The sequence below is a fragment of the Erithacus rubecula genome (assembly GCF_903797595.1).
Source record: "Erithacus rubecula genome assembly, chromosome: 6".
Classification (NCBI taxonomy): Eukaryota; Metazoa; Chordata; class Aves; order Passeriformes; family Muscicapidae; genus Erithacus; species Erithacus rubecula.
The window spans coordinates 43,454,723-43,482,421 of NC_136688.1; the positions used below are offsets into that span (position 1 = coordinate 43,454,723).

Genomic DNA, 27,699 nt, shown 5'->3' on the forward strand with positions numbered 1-27,699 from the left:
ACAACCAAAAATTAACATTATTTTCTGCTAAAAATGCAGAATTCTCATTTTAAAATGTCTGAGTATTGCTGTAATGCACAGCCAGCCAGAGAAGAACAGCATGAACAGCATCATGTACCTGAGGTAGCCACTGACACCTGAAACACTGATCATTTCTCAATGATCTTTCATCCCAAAACTGTAAAAGTGACTTTGGGGCACTTCCCATTTCCCTGCTTTACGTATCATGGAAACACCTGCAATATTGAATTTTAATTCAAACATTACTAATATATTTTTCCTGTGTTCGTTCCATGTCAGCTGGTATTTCTACATCTTAGTGACACTTTCTAACAAGCAATGCATTGGATTTCATAAGCTATTTAAATATGAAACTTCACTGAAATCTCCTTGATCTTTTATCTTTTTCTGCTAACTACAGATATTTTAAAATATTTTCCCATCTTTCCTTCTTTTCCTTTCTTCATGTCACAGAATTAAATCCTTCAAACAAGAACAGCATGACTTGTGCAACAATGATTATTATTCACAAGAAAAGGGCCCATCACACAGTATGCATTCATTTTTGACATGTAAATGGGGAGCTTTTGAGGTTTGAACATCACTGTAGAAAACCAGAAACCCAAGCATCTCTAAACATGCTGTCTCTGTACCCAAATCTTCTGCAGCTTGGCCCTTGTAGGAGGACTTGCATTCACTCAAACCAAGAGCAGACCTTTCAAACCTGGCTCCTGGTGCTGCCAGGCAGAGCTCTGAAGGGTGAGGTAGAGAATAACCACTCTTAACACATCAGCCATGCCAGTACTGTGCCTGCTGGAACAACCCTCTTTGGACAGGGCTGGAACAAGTGAGAAAAGGTGAAATGTAGGGGAAAATGTCAGAAGCCTTCACTGAAAAGCTAAGCACAAAGAAGATTGCATGCAAAAATGGCACTAATAAAAGCAAGATTCAAATATCACTGGCATCAGAGAATATTTTCAATCACTGCTGTGCTACAAAATACACAGCTCAGGTTCATCTCACTCAGCTTCTTCTGAGTTTCTGCTTCCACTCCAGATGAAAGATGCTGCTCAATAAGACTCTTTAAAATTTCACCAACTGAATTCTATGGCAGAAAACCTGAACTTTGGCAACGTTTACCCTGAATTTGCCTTTTATTTTAATGGGATTTTAAAATATTTACCATAAGATAGTATCATTCCTGATTGATCTTTAGGGAGATTTTTTTGGTTCTTTCAATGTTGACTTAGAACACATGTGAAATAGTGTCTAAAGGATAAAACTTTGCAGGGCTTGTTGAAGAGCTTCACTCAAATCTGTCTGGACAACCTTGCCTGCTACACATTTGGAGCCTTGCTGAGAGAAAGCCAGCAGCTGATGGTGAGTGGACAAAGAGCACAAGCAACCTGATCCTTTACCCAGTGGAGTGACTGAGCTGGACAGCCTATCTTTCCTGCAGATAGATGCAAAATTTCTTAGGGAACAAAGCAACAGACCCTGTTCTCAGAAACAGAGCCATTTGTCAATACAAATACAAGCAAGTCAATACAAGCAGGATTTTCACCACCCTCTGTAGTTTTTCAATTGCATCCTTTTCTCTTCCTGTGTACACAGAAATATCTGTAGTTCTTGCAGTGCCCTTCTGAATCAACCTTGTGTCAGCACACTGGTGGCCCAGAACTGAAAAGGCATTAACCTTTTCTCCATTCTGCAATAATATCACTCTGTTCTGCTGGAGTGGAGGCACAAATTATTTTTTTGTCTGAGTTTTGAACAACTTAACATCATATCATGAGTAGAGGAGGGAAAAAAAAGATCATGTAAAGAAAAATGGGGTAAGAACTATGCTTCTAATTTGGAAGGGGAAAGAAGAAACTGTACAAGCAACAAAGAACAAACTTTTTGAAGAAGGTAGAAAGAATAAGCATCTGACTTCTAGAAATTTTCTTTTAAAGATGAGAAAAACAGGCTTCTTGGGGGGGAAAAGGATATCCAGAAAAACTACATGCATTTCAGAGGCAGTTTACAAGAACTTTTATATAACTTAAGTCAAAGATCCCTTTACATATCACTTTAAAATATAAATCTGATTTGGTGCTTTTGATGCAGCTAAAAAGCCATGCATGACACAGAGGAGCATTAGCAAGGTCATCACAGAAGTGTCTGCACAACACAGTTCCTGTTGCTTCACTCAGAGCAGCACAACCTGTATTTGAGCTCTTGCATCATCCCAGAACTGGCTGGGCCTGTTTTCCCCAAGTTCATAAATTTGTGAAAATGTCAGCCACAACAAATCTGTGGCTTTGCAGGTATGCCAGGAGCACGTGTCCAAAACAGGGCTTTCCAAATGAACCCTTGGAATGCAGTTCAGCTGGACTTGAGCTAAGGGTAGCATATTCCCACAGTCACTCATGCTGAAGTAGGTTTCCCAAAGTAATTTTAATTTAAATTTGTATGACTACTGCTTAAATACTATGGATACACTTCCTGTGAATTAATTACAAGCTTAGATGCATGGACATATTATCTCCACAAAATAATTAATTCCCCCAAAATCTCCCTTTCCTGGTTATTACTGAAAGCAAAGCACATCTGCAGAATTCATCAAAGTAAATATTGCAATTCATCACCATCACCATTCTCACTTGGGGAGGGAGAGTTGGGTTTTATTTATTTTGACTGTGGCCTTTCAAACACAAATTATAATTTAGTCAAAACTTTTGTTAGTTTTTAAATAGTTGTCTTTTTTTTCCAGCAGTTGATGAAATTAAGGAGGAAATTATTCCAAGGCCTGATTTTGGACATTCCTATATACATAATAATAAAAAAATAATAAATTGTTTGAAAGTACATTATTACATATATATGAAATATTAGTTCTGCATATATATCTAATACTGTAGTATTATAATACAGTCTAACAGGTGTCAATCCTTCCTCTTCCTATGCTTTGGCTAAAATATGTTAGTCACCTGATTATTGCAAATCTAGTGCTTTTTCTTGTGCTTTGGTTTCAGTAGGCTGGCAGTTTGCATGCAGTATGAAATAGTATTTAATGCTGCATAGTTGAGACTGGAGCTGGATGAACTTCATCTATACAGATACTCCATTAGTTCTCAAAAACAAACAAACAAAAATATATTTTATAGATCTCAGTTAAATTTTTAGTTTATTTCCAAATCTCTAAATCTCAATTTCATAATTTTTAGGTGATTGGCAAAAAGAATATATCCTTACATTGGGAGGACTCATTATACAAGCATGAAGGAAAAAACCCAAATTGTCCAGTCTGCCTTGAGTAATTGCAGAAGATTTCAAGTCTATTATTAAAAAAATTGTTGCTGAAGGCTTCTTGTGGTCTGATTTTCCTGCATCATTACATAGATTTAAATTCCCTCAACTTCTGAAATTTATCTTTCCCAGTATAGACCCAGCTTGTTATAGATCAGGTAGCAGTAGCTAGCACTGGCAGACTTCTTAAAGTCTCTTTTTTGGGGGGCTGCTTTATCAACTGAAATCTTAATATGACTCTTAAGCTTAAGCTCCATGACCTCCTTTTGACCCAAGACAAAGGGAAATGTTCTCAAGCCAGAGGAAGCACTAGCTGCAAGGTTTTCACCTATACATTAGAGAGGATCCCAGAACGAGATCTGACTTGCTTAGGCAACCATAGGCTCAAAAGCAAGCCTGAAGATTAGCATCATTTGCTTATCAGCACTTTGACAGCTCAGTTGCACCCTCTGATATCAGTAATGATGAAAGTCCCCATCAGTGGTCAGGCAGCAACCATGGGCTGTGCCCAGGACTCGTGGCAGACTGCCAATTGGAATTGCTTGTGGCATATATTTTTTAATCCTAAAAGGTTCCCTGTCACTGTGTTATATTCCAAAGTTCCAGCCCCTGCTACTTGGAGTATCAGAGTAAAAATTAAAATTCTTTTCCATTGTTTTTTCACTCTACTGCCTTGAGCCATCTGGATGATAAGCATTAATATAAATGATTGCTTCAATTATTAACACTCATGACCTTTGCTAAAATGCAGCACGGAGGAGAAAAGTTAAATCAGGGTGTTTTCTAATAGTAATAATCAGCAGGAGGTCTCAGTGGGAAAGGAAAAACATGGAGTTGTATTATCTGGCAGCTCAAACATGGAGGCAGAGGAGAAGCAGAAAGCAGGAGGAGAAGGATTTGATGCATGTTCCACTTCTACCTCTGTATCCCATAGTACTGTAATTTAAAATATTAAAGAGAATTTAGTGAGACATGAAGCCAAGAGACGCACTTGCTCTGGCCCAGAACAACAATATTCTTACTTGGTTTAGAGAGCTGAAGCACATTTCTAAAATGCTCTCAATGCTGTGATTCCCAAATAGACAACTAGCTTCTCAGGTAGTGTTCTTCAGTATTTATATTCCCTGGTACTCTGAGGACCACACACAGTTACAAACCACTTGGGTTTTGCCAAGCTTCTTTCAAGTTTGGATTTATGATAATGCTCAGGCAAGGGACTGAAGAGGTAAGCAGCCTTCCCCCCATGGGGATGATGGTCTGTGAATGTGCACAGTTCTGTTTTCTTCTGGTTGCAATCCCTGTGCTGAGTGGCAGGTGGGGGACACAGCACAGAGAACAGGTCTCCCTCCCACATCCAGCTACATCCACTCCACTCTGGGGTGCATGCTGTAGCTCTGTCTTAATCTCAGTCAGGGAAAAAATACCAGAGAGTGAAGATTAGCAAAATAGGAGCCCAATATGGCAGGATGCTCAGGCAGAGAATCTGCTCCTCTCCCCGGAGAACTTAGTAATGTTACCATCTGGTTATTCTGCAGTTCTCAGTCAGTTTCAGCCACATGGTTTCCCCAGGGAATATGACAGCAATTAATGGTGATTTTCTCAAGTGGAGAAATTGTAATGTTGTCACTCATGGATGAAGTCCTGTGTGCTGGCTGGAGCAGCAGTGGCTTGGATGATTTCCATGCACTCACCCAGAGCAGCAGGGTAAAGACACAGCTTTGCCTCCTGGTGCATGGAGCCCTGTAGCTCAAACACAGAATAATGTGACACCTCCAGGATTCTCTACCTGTGTTCCAAAACTTCTGGTACAGAATTTTGGTGCTAGACTAGTAGTGTACTGGGTGAAATAAAGTAAAGAGGTTAATTAGGGTTTATTTATTGAGTTGTGAAAAAATCTCTGCTCTCTTGTTGAGATGCATTGGTTTTGTTGCTACCAGTAACATCACTGCTATAAATAGCTCTGCTTAAAATAGTGCCTAGGGCACTTGAGTCTTTTACCACCCACAGCTAGAGTCATCTCTCATCCTAGTTTCTTCCCCTGGCTTGGTCAATTCCCTAGCACACAGCTTCCTAACACAGAGCATGGGTAGACTCTCCTCGTGGCCATTCCCCCCTTCCTCTCCAGACTGAAGGAGGAGCACCTTGACTATCAGATGGACCACCCAAGCTGACCCAGCTTTGCAGAGAGCAAGTACAGCAGCACACCACAGCTGGCATGGATGCTCTGTGCTGCTGCAGTGGGTCTGAGACACCTGGTAATTGTTAAATCTCCTCAGCTGAACACTGAGGGCTGGATTTCCCAGACAAGGTTTTTTATTAATTCAGTCTTCATAGCTTTTGGCAGACAAAGCATGCTCCCCAGCATTAGTTATCTTTGATGGGACAGCTTAAACTGAACTAGGCCCTTTGAGGCTGGGGCTAATAATTAATAGATGCTCATCACTTGCAAATCTGTCTGCTCTCTGAAAGACTCCACTAAATGCCTGAGAAAGGCACTTCTCACTTATTTCCTCTCCTGGAACAGAAAACCTTGGCAATACTGCCTTGTGATACTAAGGCTCTCCCTGAATTAAACAGGTGGTGCCTGTCAGCAGCACAATGGGTTTTACCAGGAGGATGCCCACAAGCACTTCCTGGCAATGCTCCTTCTCCTTCTAACTCCAGCAGGTTAATGGTCTCTGCCCAGACACCAACTGGGTGATCAGTGACCTTCCCCAGGATCAGGGGCAGCTCTCTCCAGCTGCACTTTATGCAGCACCAGGCACTGCAATCAGCTGTGACATAATTAGGAGCAAGGAGCAGAACATATTCTGCAGAGCTGGTTTGGTAGCCTGAGGCAAAAGGCTTTTGTTCCATCAGCTGGTGGGCTGAGTAACTTAGAAATTCTTAAATAAGTGGTGCTGGGCTCAAGAAAGTATTCAGAGTATAAGAGAAGGAATTTTTTTCTCTGTTTCATCTGAGGAAAAAAACAATAAAGGGAGACAATAGGAAATTCCGAGGGGCTTCTTTTAAAATAAGTTGATCATAACATGAAATAATATCAAAAACTTGTGTATAAAAATTGACACAATCTGTGTTGACTAGAGACTTTGATAACAAAATAATTGAAAAGCTATGTTAAAAGGAGGTAAATACTCTAAAAAGTATAGTCCAAGGAAAAATTACTTCATTGTTGTGCTTCTGTTGAGTTCAGACAATGGCTGTGGTTTTCCCCACACTGAAGGAAGAAGCATTTTTCAAGTGACTGGAGGAGCATCTGTTATCTTCTCTGTCCTTATCATGGGAGCCATGAGAGCAGAGCATGGGAAGGTCAGGTGGGAGAGCCTGTGGTGGGCAGCAGCTCCCACCCCAAGGAGGGCCAGGGGAGGAGCACCCAGCAACCAAATCACCTCAGCACATGGCAAAGCATATTCATGCAAAATTATCATCTTACCTCAGGGAGTAGATTCTGTTTTCCTACCATCTGCTTGTTCTATATTTACTGTACAGTGAAGACTGAAATGCATTAGAATAAGTAAGTAAAAGACCAAGCCATATGGGTTCCAGAGTCCTTTGAGTTATCTGCAGGCTCATCAGGAATCACTCAGCTGTCTATGTGAACACTCAGACCTCAGAGCCAGTGACACTTGCATGGAGATAATTCCTTCTCTCTCTTTTTCCTATGAATCACCTGAGCTTAGAAGGAAGCCCAATATTTGTCAGTACTGGGCAATCTCACACTTCAGAGCCACAGTTTATCAGCACTAAAGACAGAAAGGGGCACCAGAAGCCACAGACTGCACTAAGTAATGGAGAGCAGAATAGGTTTGTCATCTCCTTTTGCCTCAAACCACTTTACCATTGTGGAATGCACAATAACATTGCCACAAAGGACAGCAGGTCCCAGCTCCTGTGCCAGGTCCACATTCAACTGGAGAGCTCATCCCCTCTCCTGGCTTGTTACTGACTTGAGACCTCATGTTCTGGATGCTTTGGTCCCTATGACAGAAAATCAGCACCTGCCAGGCACAGTGACAGCACAACCCTCTGGGTGAAACAGAAAAAGCCCTTTTTGAAGTTAATGTTCAGTAAAAAATGTATGAAGTCCTAAGAGGCGGAGGGAGACAGGAATCCTCTTGGGTCTGTTTGAAAGAGGCAGATGTGAATACCTCTAAATGACATATGTGAATTTGATTCATTAAGCAAAGGTCTTTGTTGCCTTTGTACCTGCTTAGGAGACAGCAGGAAGGAGGCATTGCTGTCAAGCCATTATGCACAGGCAGGAATCCACATTAATCACTCCACACTGGCTGCCGACCATCTCAGACAAAAGGGGCACACCCCACTTTGAACTGGCATCATGGTTAGAAGCCACTTGTAAATTAGTGCAGATAACCTCAGAAGATTATGGCTGGCTAGCACAAATGTGGTGACTCAAAAAATGAAAAAATGAAAGGAAAACGTAATCAATAATTCAGAAGATTTCCTGAATGAGATATGATTCAGTGTGCTCCAAGCCCTCAGCTCTCATCTATTCTCTTTCTGCTTACAGCTCACTGAAGCAAGTTAAACATTTTTTGCTCCCTTTGATGCATATATAAACAGATAAGCTCATTGAAGTGGCATGGCATGATAACATGTATTTATGATACTGGACATGCACAGCCTTATTTATCTATCACCATTAACAAGGGTCTTCTGAGACATATTGCCATATTACAATGAAATCCCCATTGTACCCAAGACCAGTCCCCCTTCCTGACAAGTGTCACACTGGCTCTGCCATGCTCAGTTATCTGCTAAATATGAAAATGCAGTGCATAAAGAGGTCTTTGAAAATCCTGCTTCAATGTCTTTGCAATTTATGGCTGTAAATATTTCCTCATGGGATTGAAGGGTGAATGGTGTCTCCATTCCTCTTTGCTCACAGAGACACACAAACATTTACATTAAATTTAAATTACTTATATAAGAAGTAAAATTTCAAATTTACTCCCCTGCTTCCTCCACATTTTTCATAAAGGGTTGAAGTGTCCTTTGATAATACTATGACAAAGCCACTTCCTCAATTTGAAATTGAAATAAACATTTACTGTATAGAAATCTATGGAACAGTAACTGGGACTCTTTGAAAAGCTTTATGCTCCATGATTAACAGCCTACTGAATTCAGAAATAAAGGTGTTCAAAATATTTTATTTTGGAACCGGGCAAAAAGGCAATTATTTTTTCATTCCAAATCCTTTCAGTTACAATATGTATAATAGACTTGAAAAATTACAGGGTGTTAATGTTCTTAAGTGTTCTGCCCTCTTCATTTTAGGGAATGATATTTTTGCCCTAGAAAGGACTAAGTAGATGCAAAAGTGACTCAATCTCTAAAGCAGTTGGTAAACATTAGGCTGATAGTGTGGTTCTACTCTGACAAGCTGCTATATAAAACTGATAATTGAACCTACCCATTTTGTGGTGTGTATTCCAAGCCAAAGCAAAGCAGTGCCAAAACAAAATACCTTCTACTTCTCACTCCTGTTAGCCCAGCACAATTAATGCAACCAAGGAAGAAGGAACTGCAATAAGGCTTCTCTGCATTTCACTTGGGCATCACTGAGATAATGGAGTGGCTGAGCCATGACAGGAAGTTCAGCTGCAAACAGCCTATTAAGGCTGATAGACCTCTAATAAGCAGATCTTCAGTAAGATATTGAAATTAAAAAATGACTGCGTGATGTTCCAGATCAAAGACTTCATGACCTCAGTCTGCCAGAGCCATTAAAAAAGCAGCCTTTTTATAGAGTTGCCAGAGGATGAACTGGGCCATTATTTTGGCCATTTTAAACAAACAAGAATCAAATAATCATATAACAAAAGAATAACTAATCACAGGCTATAGAAGAATAAATGCACTAAAGAAAAAGCACAGATTGCCACTCTATTTAGAAATAATTATGTACAACTTGAAGGAAACAGAGTGAAGTATAAACAAGTGAGGTCAAGCAACAGATTCCCAGTTTCAGAGCAAAATGTGCTGCACTATTTTAAGTTTTTAATGCAGATTACAAAACTGCAAACCAAATTCAGTTCCCACTAAAATCTGTGATGGAAATTGATTTGGGAAAAAAAATACCTGGAACTTCAACACTATTTTTTTCTTCTTTTGCAGAATGAAAAAGAAGAAAATATATAGGGCTGTTATGTACTTATATAGATTACAACTAACTACAACAGAAGGAGAAAAAGTAAAGGAGATTGCTTCTCAGAGTAAAGCTGTTTCCATCTCCCTCACTAACTACTCTCTTGTTTCTCATTAACTGATGGAAGTGGGAACAGAATGTTTAGAAATATGAGGTCTCAGTGCATTGCTCATGTGTAAGGCAGTTCAACAGGCAGTTCCAAAGCTGAGCCATTGTTTCCATCTTTGATCAAAGAGTTATTCAAAATCCATGAGCAACTTATGAAATATTGAAGGTGAAAAAAACCCCAAAATACAGTGTATTCTAGCTGCAAAGCAAAAATAAAAATTCTGCCTGAAGCAAGAGGAGTGCAAACTGTGCTATTTCTGAATCTGATTGTCACAGATGCATGTGGGTGCTCCCTTTAATGCCCTTTTAGAAACCTGGAACCCCATCACTTTCTGGAATACTTCAACTGGAAAATTGCCCTTTTCTTTTATTGAGCTTTTGATTAACTGCAAAATACAATAGGATTGTGGAGATTTTTGTATTTCATGTACTATCTGCCACAAATTTAAGATCTTATACAAGGACGTAAATTGAACGACACACATGAAATATTTTCTGAAACATCCATGGTCTTATCTATTTTTCTCAGCTTGAAAACAAAGCAGCAGTATGCAATACACCCAGGGCCCAGAAAGGCTGGCTATTCATAATGCATCACCAGAAGTTCACTCTTTTACCAGGGAAATATTTGCATTATGCAACTGTTTTTCTTCAGCTCTCTATTCTGTATTTCCTTTTTACAGGTGGATAAGTACCTCCATGCACTGATATTCCTCTTTTGCCATTGCTCCAACATTGGTCAAGACATACAAGGCTTTTTATCTGATAATCTTTTCAGAACTTGGGAAGAACTTCAGGACAAATCCAGTAATCTCTTTAGCATTTAACATGTTGCTGTAATAGCAAACATTCTTGATGTCTTACCTAATACTAGCTTCTGTGTTGAATGAAGGAAAAAGTCTCAAGTGTAATTCAAGCATTTTGCTTAGACTTTAATAAAAACACTTGTATCCTTCCAGGATGTGCTATGTCTTCAAAAACTCTGATACAGTAATTAGAAGAGGTTTCTTGGTTTAGGAAATTAAATGACACAATAGAAAAAGGCATTATTTCTCCTATTTCTCCTTGGAAATGCTGAACAAGCCATATAACCAAGATTTTCTAAGGTGATCAGAATCCGTTTCATCTTCATTTTCTGGACATTTACCCCTGGAGCTGTTATATCACAAAGTGCTATATAGCACTACAGTAAAATCTCAGGTTCCAAAGTGCTCAGGCTGAACCCATGGTGTTAATGGAAAGACAGTTTTTGTCCTTCATTCTGCCCTCTGAGTGGAGGAATAACACTGCCTTACCTTCCTGCAGGGTAGTCAGGGCTTGTGAATCATTCCTGATGCACTCATGATTAATGCTACTGAAAAGCACATGAAAAAGAACAATCTACAGAGTGTGGGTGGAAAAGCTTTCAGTAAATAAGGCCAGGGTTTATGTGGTGAACATGAAGGAACAGTTAAAGCACTCAATAACTGATCAGAACACATGGCATGAGACAGAAACCCCATGACTTGTATGAGGTGATGTAAATCAAAGATGGTTCCATAAAGCAGAGATAAGACAAATTAAGGTGCACAGACAATCTTAGTTCTGGCATCTACCAGTCTTGTGAAAGCCTGACTACAATTCAACAATTAATTAAGAAAAAGAAAGTACATGGAATACTCTCAACACTTAATCCAGCAGTTTATTTATAAGAAAAGCTGTACCTGAGCCATAGTATAGTCAAGAAAGTGTGGCTGGTCAGCTACTGGAGCACATAGTAACAAGTTAGAGTTAAAATCCTTGTTTGGGCAGAGGTTTCTGTGTAACCTGAATTATCTAATTCATTTCCAATGCTATAAAGTAAGAATAAGGATATTTCCTAGATTTTTTTACAATAATTAATTTTTATTTCCTAGCCCATGAGATCTGGAAAGGAAATAAAAGTAAGTAAATATTAATCATCACATCACTAACACCACTACAATTTTTTCTGTACTTCACATTCTCCTTTCTTCCTAGTGCTTCATATAAATTCTATTAATTTAAAAATACAACACAGTACATTAAATATGAAACTGAAAAACGAGCCTCAAGGAAGAAAACATCCTCTGTCTAGGATTTAAATTAATACACAGGTAGCATTTACTATGCTACCAAAATAATCTAAATTATCAAGAGTTCCTACATGCCCTAACCTTAGCATTGGTTGCTCAATTGAAAATTGGTTCCTTATATTAAAAATGGAAAAATGGGAAAAATCTATGTTTCCAAAACATGAGTTTGTTTTTTCTAGTGATTGTATTCAATGCACACAGCATTGAATGTGACAGCAGGCTCCAGAGATTTAGCTTACAACAGGAAAGAGCCAGCCTGCTCCTACTTGAGCCATATATGCCTCCTGCTGGCTAAACCATCTGACTTCTTATTTGGGTTGATAAACCAAATTCAGTTGAACTATATGTTGGTTATTCATCTGGAAGAAAAAAAAGAAAAAGAAAAGAAAGGAAGGAAGGAAAAAAGATTAAAAGGCAAAGCAATTTTTTTCCTTTATAAGCCTTTTTTTTCATTCAAAGTAGTAGATGGCTCCTCTAACTTTCAGGAAAATGTTCATTTTAAATGGAAATGTAATACTTGCTTTCAGATTGAAATGATAATTAATTCCAATTGAATTTGACTGGAGTTTTTTTTTTACTGCTTTTGTATTTCACAGAGAAGATATTACTTCAATTTGGTTTTGGCCCATAAATGGTGCCTTTTTTTTTTTTTTTTTTTTGTCTTCCAGAGGTTATGTTTCAAACATAACTGAAAGATCAGTCCTTCTGAGCTCCAGTGCCACCAAGATTTCATCTTTTCCAGTCTGTCTTTAGCCCAGGTTTGTCATAGTATTTTGCTAGCCTTGTTCAATTTTACCTCTAATGTTTGATCAAATCACTGTTTCAAGTCTGATCCAAATATAGCATCCCTTAATCTAATCCACTCCTATTTTGCTTTCTTAAAATAAATTAAAAAAAAAAAAATCTTATTATTTAGCAGAGTTTGCTTCTCTGGAAAACTACTCCTAGTACCCATCCAGATACAACGAAAAGGTAAGACTTTTACTGTTATGGTTGTTAAAATACTCAGAAACAAAGTGGGTACTTGTGTCTCCAAATGGACCAGAGGTGGCAGAGAAGGGCCCTGATCACAGTAGAACCCCCACATCTGCCTGCTCTGCAGTACTCCTGATTTCAACTGGCCCTGCAGTGTCCCCACACTCAGTGTCACATTGGGAACACGATCTCTCAGCTTGGCTGAGGGATCCCAACACACCCAGATCTGTGACCTGACAGGCTGACATTTCAACCAACACCTTCTGCCTTTCTGCACTCCAGATACACACTGATTGCAATATAATTTATTGATGATCATTAATGGACATGAAAAACTCCTCCACAGCCTCCTCACTTTTTCCCCATAAGACAACTTTCCTTTCCAAACCACACAGCACTGTAAAACAAAGTTCCTTTTCTGGGTCCCATAAGTACCTGTAGGTCTTCTTTTAATTCTTTGTACAGACTGGCCAACGAACTACTGAGTAACTAAGCAATACCACAGTGACAGACAGAAAAAGACTTAACTATTTCCTCTTATTAAGCTACAAGGTTTGACAAATAACACTTCATTTCTTTGGAACTTCTCTCAGCACCTAAAAGCATTCTCAGTGTGCTAACTTCCCCATCATCTGGATGCTTAATGGAAGTGTACTGTACATGTTAATAGCACATAAGTGTGCCTTGACCAATGGACAGAGATCCACACACCAGAGATGGTCGTTGCTTAAGACAAAGAGCCTGAGGACTACAAATACACTGGTCACTATCATATTTATAGAAAGTACCTCCATTTTCTTGGCCTTCACAGCTTGACCTTACACATGACAGAAACATACATCAGCACCCCCTTACAGAGAACTCAGATTAAATTTACTGTAGGCAAGCCCCCTGCCATGGGTGAGGAGCAGACAAGCAGCAGTTAGAAACCCAGGGAAGGATGTGTGACTAATGATGGGCAGGAGGAACTGCAAGCACAGCCTGAACCACTTTTGCTGTTGCATTAAATTGCTTTAAATTAAATGCCAATAAATTTGGGAACTGCCAAATAAAAGCTAACAAGCTCAGATTGCTTCATACAGGATTGCAAGTGGGCAGGGCTAATTTATTAGTGCTCAGCCTGAGGAAGGGAGGTCCATTCTACAGAGAGGAAGCCACCTGTTTTCATAGATTAGTGAAGGCTTAGCAAGGCAGGAAACTTAAGCAATCAAAAGCAGGAATGAAATCATTCATTTAAAGCTCTTGTTAAGCTGTGAAATATAAAATAATTTCCTGCTAAAAAGGAATTCATAGTTGCAGTGAGATAGTAAAAATTTTATTTTCCAGTTTAAAACAAGCCTAGATTTCAGAGATTCCTCCTCTTCTTCTCGTGAGAAATGCAGTCATATACCTTTCTTTCTTTCAAACAGCAAGACTTGCTGTTTCTAAACAACATTATAAATGCTGTTATAAATCATTCTCAGCAGGCAGCTGCGCTGAAGGAATCCAAGGGGAAAAAAGTGAAAATTGCAGCCTTTAAGGGGATATTTGTGGCTGTTTTGTATTTAGTTGTTTTTGTTTTTTTTTTTTTTTTTTTTTCTTAGCTTGACAAAGTATGTTTAGTTTGTCAAATTGAGCTACAAGAGACTGAGAAATGGAAATGAAAGAATATAACTGTCTTCACAGCACATGAATTCCCTACAAGGTGGACCTGCTCTAGGATAGAGTCTGAGCTGAACATTTGAGTAGGCTGTTGTCTTACAGACACCTATGTTTGGAGGGTTAGCACTTTGGTGTAAATCTGACAGCACAACTTGTATCTCCTGGCACCAAAGGCACACCTGAAATTTTGTTGTGACTCAGACAGTGCCTGTTATTTTCCTTGTTACAAAACACACAGTCACCATTCGTTTGTGCTTAATCCCTCAAGCAGCTGCTGCTCTATTCACTGTGGAGGAGTTATTGATTAGCCCTGCTCCAGCCTCTCCACACTTCAACAGATTGACAATGATTGCCAGGGCTCTTGGTTTTCCTGCTGTGACATTTTAAATGTCACTCCCGGGTCTGTAAGTTGGCATCATAAAAATGATCTCATGAGGTTCCTGTCTGTATTTAATGACTCTTTGCGAAACAGCCTCAATTTATGTGCTGTTTTGCTGCTTTTTTCAATCATAGTGTTCCTAGCTTGTGCCCTGGAATGCACTGGGTGTTTCTTTCCCACAAACCCTTGTGGGAAGAAGAGATGTGCAGGCCCAGCTTCTGCCCTTTGTGGATTTTTTTTGTGTCTCTTTTTCTGCCCACATATTCATACAAGGGGAAAGCAATCTCTTCATATGCACAATCAAGATTCATAGTCACCACATGCTTTGGAATGTAATACAATCTTAATTTACTGCTTTATTCTTCCCAGTCAGATAATTGTACTTAGAAGGAAATAGTGGCATAGGTCCATCTAGCTAATTGCTTCAAGTCAAACCTGTAGTGTCCATCCATCCTGTTTAAATTGGGTTCAGTAATGACATTTACATTGCTCTGCTTCAGAAATGGCACTGTCAGAAGGGTTCTCCATCAAGAAAAACATCAGCTCCTTATGCCAAAATGAAAGGAATGGATGACCCAGAGGCACTCTCCTGCAGTGGGGAAAGTCTCCAGGGTGCCCCATGGAAATGATCTAAAGCTTTGCTAGAAACCAGTGACAACTGCCAGGGCAAAAAATGTGCCATGAAATCTCTATGGGGTACTCCTTCCTGAACTATTCACTTTTAGGATGCTACTTTATTATTATACATTAATTTATTGTTTTAAAAGCAACTTTAATTGGTTTTCTAGCATGCATGATTGTTTTCAAAAATAGTTGGTACTATGCGAAACCGCAGACTGTACTGAGAAAAGAATTTTTCAGCAAGAATCTTAGTGCAACCCTCAGCATCATGCGTAGAGATTATGGAGGAAAAAAAAAGGTATTTCATAATTTGTTACACATCCACCCTTTAGGTTTTTGGTGGCTTGTTGGGGTTTCTTCTTCTTTTCTTTGTCTTTCTCAATCACCTCTAGGAACAGTGACTTGGGTCACTGAAGGAAAAACAAGACAGTGAGGAAATCTGAGGTCCAACATAGAAAGCAGTCAAAAGAAAAACATCAAAATAATAGCAAAAAGACAAAAGAATTCACAGTAAAAGACAAACCCAACCTTGTCTGTGCTTCCCAAGGTCAAAAAGCTTCACCTCATCTCTCCATCCATAACTTCTTCCAATCATCCCGGCAAATTATTTCAATACAGAGAAATTAGGAAAGAGAGAGATAACCTCCTCGAAGTTCTGATTCTTGCTTCCTTATTGACTGGTCACTAAATGCAGGAATGGCTAAGTATGAGTAGAAGTATGGCTGGAAATTTGTGTCTCTTTTGAAACCAGCCCAGCACCATGGCTTCCCAAATTAGACACCCAGGAAATATGGGAATGTGGATCATCAGCCAGGGATGAAGGTAGAAGGGGCAAAAACAAGATCAAAGGTCCAGCAATGCGGAGTTTTCTAGAGATACACAAAATAGGAGGTTAATTACAGTTCCTGTCCTCTTGCTGGATGATAACACAACTGAAAGAGGGGGAAAAAAAAAAAAACCAAGAAGAGTGTTCTCATCTGGATGGTCATCATTGCAATTTTTTTAATCTTTTAAAACATTACATCATAAAGACAATAGCAGCAAAACTTATCAAGTTGGTACAAGCACATTCTGCTCTGCACCCTGGTAATGACATTTCTGAAATGTTCATTTTTCTGAGAATGCCTTTCTGAAGCACCATTGAATCTTACAGAAAGAGTGAAAGAGGGACAGAGACAAGAAAGTAGATAGAATATCCTTGCAAGTGGTTTTACTGATTGTTTATAGTATAATTTGAAGTTGATCAGGAAAAAATAGAACAGCATCCCAAAAAAACATTTCCCCAAATTTTAAGAAACTTCATTTTAAACACAAAGCTGAAAATGACTAATAGTGGTTTGTTAGTACTGTCCAAGGTCCAGTTCAGGTTCTATTAGAACTTGGAAAAAAATCACTCAAACTACATTGAACACTGCCCTGAATACATTTAAATTGTTGGGAGGATATGATCGAGACACAAAGTCTTTTTTTTTTTTCTAATTAAAGCTACTGTATGAATCCAGGATCTGAGAACTTGCTAAATGGTAGGCTGAAAGCTGTTATGTTTGGCTTACATCTCACAACAGGCACCATAAGCTTTCCTCTTGAGAGCATCCAGCTCTCACAAAAAAAAAAAAAAAAAAAAAAAAAAAAAAAAAAAAAAAAAAAAAAAAAAAAAGACTTTGGGGATAGAATGTATTTGGGAGACAAAAGTATTCTCTCTCACATGCCAAATATCACCTGCCTTTGCTTTGCTTTCAAGATCAAGGGAAAGCAGATCCTCTTTGCCTCAAAAGGCTAAATGATGTAGAAATGTCCACTTTCCGCCCAAAGCAGCAGCCCTGTTATTTCCTGGTGATAACTTAGGTATGTAACCAGACAGGAGGGAGCACAAGAAGTTCTGCATGGAGCGAGGAGGTCTCACCAGTGAATCTGTGTGCAAGAACCAGTTCTGTGTGCCATGTCAGGAGTGTTAGCATGGGGCCATTCTTCATCTGGGTCCTGAGAACTCTACAGTGTGGTGCACAAGGCTTGCTTTTAGAGTGACTTTCACATCCCAGCATGATCCAGCTCACAGACTGCACTGGCTACATCAGGACAACTCCAAATTAGCTTTTGCAGCTGCTTCCTCAGTGATTTCAACAGCACAAGTCAACAGACTAACAATGCTGTGAACTGCAGCTGCAGTCCAGTTTAGCAATGATGTTAAGGAGAGTAACTGTTACTGATAGTAAAAGAGATGGGGACCTTGGGAAAATTTCAGCAATCCAAAGGAGTTTTTTGATCTACATTTTTTTGGTGATACATTTCAGCCAACTAGTTTCATACATTAATCTCCAAGCCTTAATTTGAGTTCCACAGATTTCTGTTGATTTGCCTTGTGTTTTCATTGATACTTAAATGCCTAGGGAACTGTTTCTGAAGCTGAGCTTATTTGTGTATATAATGCCATTCCAGTAAGTATAAATTGCACAGTAGAGATGAGTTATAACAGCAGGCCTTTGCTATAAAAAGTTTAAAAATAACAAGAGAGCTTCACTTTACTGCACAGACTTACAGGGACAGATTTTGGCCTAGATTAGACAAAACATAGCTCAGAAGAAGTAAATGTACAGAGAGGACTGAAACAATCCCCAGTCACCTTCAAATTCATGTCTGTTTAGTAGGAGACTTCCTAGTCTAGGTTAGTACACAACATAACCTGATGCTTGGTCTTTACCTGTAATTTATTTCTAGTGGACAGTGGGAAAAGTGAGAGTAGCAGACATCATGCAACCTGACAACACAAATAAACCCCTGAGAAAACCAAAGCTGGCAAACAAGCAGCCCATGTACAGCATAAATACACATACTTCAGAAAAATGAAGGGCTTTTAAGGACAAGGTTTTAATAACCTGAACTCAGACATAATTTAATTTATTATGGGTTAGAGATTTCAGAAAGTCTCTGGTGTAGTCCATTAATGGGTTTGGAGGAAGCAGACTGGTACTAGAGACATCCTAAAGCCAGGCAGCAGAAGCTCAAGTGATTTATAGTTTCATGGCCACAATCAAAATCAGGTTTCATGAATATAAATCACTGGGGGGAGATTATTGTATTTTATTTACTATTATAATAATATTCCTTATTCAGTGGTAATGAAATTACAAATCTTTTGAAAACCAGTATCTGCACAAGTTCAGCAATGCTTATGATGGCTAATGGTTTAGAAGGATTCCTGAAGTGGCATAGCAGAATCCTTCGGCACAAGGCAGTGGAAAGTGGGACTGCAGAGCTGACAGTTGTAGGGATACAGCAGCTGAGTCATCCTCTATGTGTGAGGGCTGCAGCTACAGAAAATCCATGTTTCCTTTGTTCTTTCAGGTCCCAATTCCCATGTTATGCTCAGGGCAGGATCAGAGAGTAAAAGGCAGTGACCCACCCTTTTGTTGGACTTCTTGTTTTCAGGCTACTTGGAAAGGGCCTAATTTAGAGAAAGAAGCTTTGAATATGGTTCAGACTACTTCTGCTAAAACTTTTCTACAATGCTGGAATGGCCTCACTGGAAATAACATGACAAGTTTTTGTAGGTGTTACTAAATGCCAGAGGATGGGAATTTTAGTCATAAAAACACTTGATGTTTGAACTGAGATTCTCTCAAGCTGCTGCAGACAAATAAAACCAAAAGATGACCTTTAAAAGGAGAAAAGCAATTTAGCTCATTAAAATGTCATTTTAGGTGTCAAGATGTTTCTGTCTGGCCCCCTAGGAAATATACCATTTGCACTTCCCATATTACAATAAATATTATGTGTATTGAGGTATTTAATAGGCAGTCATCTAGCAGAAAATATTTACTCTTCTCATAGCCTGGCAACTTTCTCAGCAAGTTTCACAGACACAGACAGGTAGAGGAGTGAAAGAGAGCATTTTGCTTTCATATAAAAGGTCATCAAATGGTCTGCTCAGTATCTCAGAGAGTTTATTGAGCATCACCTTTTGTCCCTGAACTATTATATCCCAAACCAGGGGATGCTGAAGAAACAGCTGATAAAATGTCAGCCAGGGACTCCTGTATGGCATGGCTGCACAGAAACTAGAATGAGACATACACACCATCACTTAGAAATCTGGAGAGGGGGCAGACTGAGAACTCAGAAAGTTAGGATTAAAACTATGCCAAGATGTCATTGTCCTTCTCTTGCATCAGAGCAAAGAGTTCTGAATTTGCCCAACAAATTTTGCCTCTTCACTTCTCCATGTTGACTTTTCTGTAATTTGCCTCTTGTCCAACTCCCTGCTCACACAGACAATTCCTACAAGACAGACTTTACTTTCCCTGACCCTAATCAGAACAAATGCCCTGGCTATGGCTAAACTTTATTACACATACAGAAAATTTCACATACAGAAAATGTATCTCCCATATCCTTACATATGTCTGTGTGATTATGCAGAACTTTTCTATTGCAGGCAAGCATTTCTTGTGGGAATAACTAATCTTAAGAATGAACAGATAACACTGCATGCATGATGTTGATCTTGGCATTTGGTAACCAAAGAGAATTATTTGCACAACTGAATGTATTGCTAGCTTTCAGAGTCAGATGAGATGCTTTTGGGTGCCAGATCTATCATAGATGCAAAGCTCAGGATGATGGAACAAGGAATTACTTCAATACTCAGAACCTGAATTGTATGTCTCAGCACTCCTGAACCTTTTCTGGAATTATCTGAATTTTAGCTTTCACTCCTAACCTCCTACCAATAAAACACCAGATCTGAACATCCTTGGTGCATCCAGACATGCTTTATCCATGCTGGCACTACAGAATTAGTGATGCTCATGGATGAGACTTCAGAACATTTGCTTATATGTGGCATTCAAGGTGCACCCAAAACCAGCAGTAACAGGCAGACTAAAGAGCTGCAGTGCTTGAGGAGACCTGCACCTTGCTGCTGTTTGCTTGGGGCTTGAGGAGGATGGTCACAAGCTGCCATCTGCATGTTTGTGAAGCCAAGCACAGAGCTGTCAGACAGAAGTCTCCAGAAGCCAGGGCAGTTCTTGACTTAAGTCTCCAGAGACTGGGCTTACTGCCCTGCCTCTGGTAAGGTTAAGCCAGAGTGCAGCCATGCACCTCAAGAGATTCACTGGTGAAGTAAGCAGAATTCAATTTCTCTTGGATCTTATTGAGTTAGAGCAATCCCAAATGACCTGAAATTTTTCAGACATTACTTTTTCATCTTTGATTTTCAGACAGATAATGAAATTAGAAAGATGGTAAGACATTTCAAGAGAAGTGAACCAGGAGACAGAACAAACTAAAAACTTTTTTTTCTCCTCTGCACTAGTGGAATTTGGCTCAGTCCTGCAAATCCAGCAGAGTCATTATATATGCAAATATGAATACTCAAAATTTGTATTCACACTGCCATGCTTCCATTAACAGCCATGGCAATATTGAATTCTGGTGGCCAGTTTTATTTTGAGCTGTCTTACTGTGCATAAGATCTCAGAAAGTATCAGGGAATGATACATGCATTTTTGTGTATGTAGACATCAGCATGCAATTCCAAAAGTCCATGTCTGCATGACCTCTGGATGTCTGCATGTTTGACTAGCTTGCAAGAGTCTCTGCTATCAACATCCATGCTTACCTTACCTATAAAGCCTACACTTTGAATTGCAAGAATATTTAGGATTTTGTGAAAGCTCAGGGAAAGCATTGCTGGTACAATCATGTGTATCTCATTTCCAGCATGCAAAATCTTCTATCTGCAATGGCCCAACCAGTAGCCCACAGGCTGATTACTATAAAAAAATTAGAACATTTTGCAATTTGATTATTTGTAGCATTTTCTTCAAAAATTTACTGCGAAGTCTAGACACAATTCTGTTTTCCATTTTCATATGCCCAGACAGCAAAAACTAATTTTTTTTAAATCCCCTCAGTTTAGTTACATTTCACTTTAGTGTAAAAATTCTGAGAGCTTATGTTTAGTTTTTCTCAATAAAAGGGACAGTAAATTTCCAACAAAGATGTTACTTGAAAGGAAATAAATCAGATAATTCAAAATACTTGTTTAAAAAGTTACAAAATAAGACAGCATTAATGGCACTTAAAGCTATAAGCACTTAAAAGATTACCACAATATTTTTTTTCCTAAATTTCTTTTTTCTTTTTTTTTTTCAGCAGCTTATGTCTAAACCAAACCCAGCAAAAGGGAGCAGAGAGCCCTGAGATTCTATGGTAGCCCTGGCCCTCATTTGAATCATATATATGCTCTTATGTCTATTTTTAAAAATTCAGATTCAGCTAGAGAACAGCAGTTTGCTGACATGCAAAAGCTAGAGCTTCTCTTCTGTCCTTATAGTCTTACAGCATTAAAATAGAAGGAAATTTTCAGTGGTAGAAAGTGTGAATGAGAAATTCTTAAAAAAAAAAAAAGGTTGGCCCACTGTTATATACTTTTAGCCAAATATCATTGAATTGATGTTACTCTTCTTTTAAACAACATAGTATGTGATGTATTTTCTTCATATGTACTTTCTTGCTGTGACTTTATGTTGAATTTTCCTACATGAGAAAAAAAATCCATTTGTTTCTTTTATTTTTTTTTTGTTTTTTCATTGCTTAAGATAAATACCCACAGATTTTTTTTGTTTTGTTTTGTTTTTTCTTTCTTTTTTTTATTTTTTTATTTTTAATGAAAAGAGAAATCCAACCCTTACTTATGTCTGTGTTGATTTTCCAGCCAGCATCCAGCTGCTAGCTGTGTCCATGGACATTCTTTTGGCATTTAGAAAGGTAATGCATCTGACTCAAATATAGGAAAAAAAAAAAATCTAGCTTGGATCACGTGCCAAAACGTAAACTAAGCCTTACTGAAAGTTTCTAGTTCACTCCAATCATTTCTCCTCTTTTTAATCACCAGGGGAAGGCTTTATGGATGCATACTCCAATACAAAGATTTACTGTTTTTCATCCCTTTCATAGGCCCTTCTTGCATAGCTGCCCTTTGTCCAATATCACACCATGGTAGGAGCCCTCTGGTGATACTGCCATGGTTCAATCCCTTCCTTTGTGTCTTGCCCTGGTAATCTTATACAGGCTGAAATTTCCATGTGCGTAGCTTCCTGTTGCCAATCTGCAGTGCTGTGTTCCTGATTTGTTTTGGCAGAGCAAGCTTGAGTCTTTATGGCACAGTGAAATATTCTTCGATGCTATATAATTCAGACTGAATAAGGAGTCTGTATAAGGCACGTGTCTCAATATATATGGATATAAAAACACCAACATTGTTAATTCAAGTCAAGGATCTTCGACATTTAACTTCTGTCTTAAAGTAACACTTTGTTTTTATGCTCCCTTTCTTTGGCTTCATTGGGAATCACTCCATTTTCCAAGTCTGAGTGCTGCTGGATGCAGTTGGTCAGAACTGCAGTGCTAGAAGTGTTCTTGGAATTACACATCTTCTCTGTCTCCTCTTCCTTTTTTTCTTCATCCAAGGAATAGTTTCTGAAGGTCTCATAAATTTTATGCATATCCTCAGGCATGGTCTTTTTGAGGTCTTTGTTTTTCCTTTTGGTCATCTTAGCGGACGATCCAAATTTGTTGATGATGTTGTCCTCGGATGCGCCCTGCCCGTGCTTGTTGAGCCTGTCTGACCCTTTAAGGCGCAGGTTGTTAGGCCTGTTGTTGATGCTTTCCTGAGAGGAGGCTTTGAAGCGTCCTGTTTCCAAGGTAGCAAAGACAGAGCGCTTCTCTGGAGAGAGCATGTCCAAGGAGTGGGCTCGCTGGTCCAGGCCCAGGCGCCGGCGCTCCATGCTGCGGATGGTGGCTGCCCGCTGCAGCTTGTCATGGATCTCCACGCTGAGCCGCCGCCGCGTCTCCCTGAACTCTGCTGTCACGTTGGCTTTCCACTCTGCTGCATGGGCTTTTATTTCTCCAACCTGTACAACAGGAAGAAAGAGATTTTTTTTTTTTTTTTTTTTTTAAGGGAACATTTTCCCTATAGAACAGTAGCACAATCACTTCCTTCTCTAGCATGAAGCTGAGGAGTGGTCCCATGTCCACTGCATCCAACTGGAGCCAAACTTCATTAGCAAAGGGCTTACACTGGGCACACTCTAAACACACCAACTGATGGCTTTTGTGACAGAGAACTCATCTGCTTGTGTCACTTTGCCACCCCACACATTTTATAGCTGTGTCATGTGATGGGACATGTTCATGCTAATCCATCCTTGATTAACAACAAAATTCCTGACTCATAACTAACTCAGCAGTAGATGGTCGAGAGTGGGCAAAATTAATCACATGTAGTTAAACCAATACACTTCAGAGCAGCACAACAGCCAGTGCAGCAGCACAGGAATGTGTTTTCCTATGTTGCTCATGGATGCAGCTGTTTAGTCCCACTGAACGTTCTGTTCAGTGCCACAGAGTCACACCCATTAGATAATTTCAGGTGGCCCTCTGACTCCTCCAGGCTAGGGTTCGTTTTCAGAGACAAATCTAGCTATCTTTAAAGGAGGTTTCCATTGCAAAATTGTCCAAATACCACACTCTCAAGCCATCTGGAGGAGTTTTCAATACACATTCAGTATGGGCACTATGAGCATATCCTTAAATGTCCTACTGTCTTTCTCTGTTTTACTCCTTTGCACTGGAGACTGGAATAATGGCTAAGAATAAAGCGCCAAATGATGGATGTATTCAATAACTATGCCTTCCAAAATGAGAAAAAAAATCAAGATAAATGACCAAGCAATATTCCAGTTAAAACAGACCTTTCTCAAAGTTCAGCTAAATTAAGAACAAATTCAGGAGTACAGTATCTGCAGGAGCTCACCACGCACAGTGGTTTGCTTGTGCTGCAGCCTGAATTCAAGTTTTTGCAGCCAATAACACACAAGGAGTCATCTTTTTTCTGCAGGCCAGATGCTCAGGTGTCCATTTAGCACTGTGACAGAGGGCATCTTGCATCCATGTGGGAGACTAGCTCCCCACTGTAGCTGCCTGAGGATCAAGAGAACAGCCACACTCTGCAGTCCCCTTTATTAATGGAGATGCATGGGGGATGCACCAGGCCTTGGGTGGTGCAGATGCCTTCAAAAATTAAAAAAAGAACTACTGCCCTCTCAAATTTCACCTGCTATTTGCTTAACCTTGCCAGGTAAGCTTTGCTAGTAAACAGGAGGAGATTGCCTTAAAAATCAAAATTATATTGCTAACATCCTCCACCACAGGCTTCAGCTCTAGAGTCAGGGCAATTGCCTTTCTGTTTTCCACACTTATTTGAGTGTGGAACTTCACTTTTTTGAGTGAAGCATGAGCAGTATGCTCTTTGAATCATGGAGGGCATGTTCTGAGTGAATTTAATCATGCTCTCCTTGATGCTGACTACTCAGTTTCTTCAACTTTTAAAAACAGAATACACAGTAAGGGACTTGAATCCAAACTTTTTTTCAGAACCAAACTCCCTGACATAGGAAAATACAGGAAAATCTCCCAATTTTTAAGGAGAGAACACTGAAATTTTTAATACAATTTCATAGCTAGTTTCAGAGTAAAGGCTGGTATCTCATTTCATAATTGCCATCCTACTGATGTGTTCTGTGTATTTTTGAGTATTCATAGAGGTGTAACCATCTTTAAGCTTCCACTGCTTTTTCTCTTCCTTTGTGAAGGAGCTAAAGATCAGAGCTAACTGTATACCAAAGGCAGATAGTGAAGTAAACCATGGGGCATTGGTCATGCAGAGCAGTTATTCCTTATTTAGACAAGCAGGAATCAGGCATCTTAAATCTCTCTTGTAAAATGACATACCACTGAGAAACTACTGATCATACCTCTTCTTGTGTCTTCTTGGACAGGACTCTTAACCAGTCTCCAATCATACTCAGGACAGCAGCAAAGTAGGCAAGGCCAACAAGGATCCAGAACCACACTAAGGGTTTATACCACTCCATGTATTTGATGTCAAGATTTCCTCCTGAAATAAGTATATACTTATGCTTACAAGTCATGAAATGCCAAAATTATTATAAAATATCTGCAAAAATACTACAAAATTCTGAAAAATGCATAAAAATATTTCTTAACTCTTGTCAACAGCACTGTAGTTCTGATAATAAGACAAGAAGCCTGTAAGATGGGAGGAACCCAGTCTGTTTTAATTCAAAAATCTTCAAAATTACCTATTGTTCTGCTGCTATGTGACCTGCCAGAGCAACCACTAAACACTTCACTTTGTATTGTTCATATGCTGAAGCAGCTCTGAAGTTCTCCTTTGATAGTACTTGCAACATCACAAGCACATGTCCAAGAAAAAAGTTATTCTGAACTGACTGCAGCCTCGTAGTTGAGAAAATCTAGAGACCAAGCCCATTAAATTATAGATTTTCCCGACTTTTTTGGGTTTAGCTACAGGACCGAGAGAGATCTTCATGCCGAAAAAAGAAATGTAGCTTTGTCTTCCAAATCAGGGTCTGACAGGAAGCCAATTATGCATTAGCCCTGAAAACAAGGCTGTGCAGTCTGCTTGGGTATTATTCAGAGGGATGCATTCTCTGGCCAGTGACTTCATAGGAGATATGGGTCAAACCAAGCAACAAATGTACTATGTTATTCTTCATGCAAGTCTCTAGATGAGCTGGCAAAACAAGAAGTGAGACATTTGGCAAACCTAATGGACTGCAAAGACCCTCCAATAAGTGTGGTAGTGACCAGATTGCTGCCTACTACAGAGTAAATTTTTACAAAAGAAAGCAACCACAACCTCACTTTTGAGACCCTCAGTCCCATCACAGAGCTATGTGCACTGCAAGAATGAGAGTTAGAGAGAGGCAGGCACAGCCCTGAGTGGAGAAGTGTGAGCAGCAAAGAGTCAGCAAAGCAGCATCCCTCAATACAACATCACCTTGGTGGTAGCTGTGTAAATCCCTACCTGAAGAGCAAGCCTACCAGGAGACTCAGGCAGAGATCTGCATTTTTCCTGCACTCTAGCCTTGGTTAGAAAGAGCTAGACACCTATACCTCTGTATGACTGTAGAGATTTTAGGGCTCTTCCCTGTTTAAATCACCAGACAACACAGTTCAGCACTTTCCCTTTTGCTTTTAGCAATCCAAGACATTTCTATGACTCTTTAATTTTATCAAGCCTCAATATTGGTGTAGTTACAATGTCTGAACACCCCCGTGCAAGGTCAGACATTTAAGAATTGGCAGGGACCCAAATATTGGTTTTGATGTTAATCTCTCCCCATAGACTGCATGAATCACACTCTCTTTTTCCTGTCTTTAAGAGTCTGAAACAATGGGAGGTAGGGACTGCTGTTGCTATGGTACAAGAAGCCTCTTATCATACATGTCCCTGAGGAAGCTCCCTAGGAAACAGATTGTCGAGATCTCTCTTGCAGGGTAATCAGGTGACTGAGAAAGCATGAGACCACTTTTTTCAGCCTATCAGATACTCAGGCTCCATGCACAATTTTATTTCCAACTGTAGTACAAAAACCTCCCAGTTTCCCAAGAGCTGGGATTTGTTCTAGCTGGAATAAGCCAGCATAGCTCCACTGGCACTGTTTTAACCATTAAAATATAGCATTTTTGATTTGCTGTTGAAGGAACAGAGATCCTGAGAGATTAAAGTCACAGAAAATAAAAGGGGCAGAAAATCTCTCTCAAAACCAGCAATAAACCCCAAATCTCCTGGTGATCACCTGCCTTAAACTCTTATCATGAAACTGCCTCTGATGTTTTCTTATTCAGGGTCTTCCATAAAATTTAAAAAATCCTGCTTGTTAGTAGCCACCAGCTGTGGATTATATTCTCCTCATCATGTGCATATAGAGCAATTTAATATTCAGAGCTTTTTTGGTATCACATTATTAAACAATACTGAAATGTGGTATTATTAAGAAAAATATTGTAAATTATTTTTATTTCACGCTGTGATGCCTCAAAAAATATCAATGCATTTCTTTACACATCTAAGTGGTTAAAATGGACAAAGCTCACACAATCACTTCTGTAACTGAATGCCTGTAAAACTTTCTTTTTTGTAACTGGGTCTTTCTTTGTTAGGTGATTTTTTTTTCAATAATTCATGTCTTCTATGCCAGTGTGTCATAAAAAGGAATATTAGAGTCTTCTGTACAAAAAAGACTTGTCTACTGTTCTTCGGCAAAGAAAATTTTGTAGTTTTATTTGATGTTTTTAACTAATTCTGTTTATAGGGACTAAGAAGCACAATATGACTTTTTAACACAGGCAACTTAATACCTTTAATTAGGACCACTAACAGGAATGAGGAGTAGAGGTCATTCACTGATGAGTAAAAATCCACTTATTTTAACCATCTTTTTGTTAGCAAAGCAGTTGTGTGAAAAAAAAAATGTATCTCTCATCTATCCAGCCAACCATCTCAATTCTCTCTTTGGAAATTCTATATG

General features: G+C 39.2%; 1 protein-coding gene across 2 annotated transcripts in view; it reads right to left on the reverse strand.

The window, feature by feature from the left end:
- Positions 1 to 21,261: 21,261 nt before the first annotated feature.
- KCNK10 (potassium two pore domain channel subfamily K member 10) overlaps positions 21,262 to 27,699 on the reverse strand; it is a 56,469-nt gene continuing 50,031 nt past the window's right edge. For both annotated transcript variants that reach the window (XM_079309787.1, XM_079309788.1), the window contains 2 exons: positions 25,096 to 25,238; positions 21,262 to 23,193 (listed from right to left, as the gene is read on the reverse strand). In XM_079309787.1, coding sequence (XP_079165913.1) covers positions 22,582 to 23,193; positions 25,096 to 25,238 — 755 coding nt within the window. In that variant the 3' untranslated portion in view covers positions 21,262 to 22,581. The remainder of the gene's footprint in view (positions 23,194 to 25,095; positions 25,239 to 27,699) is intronic.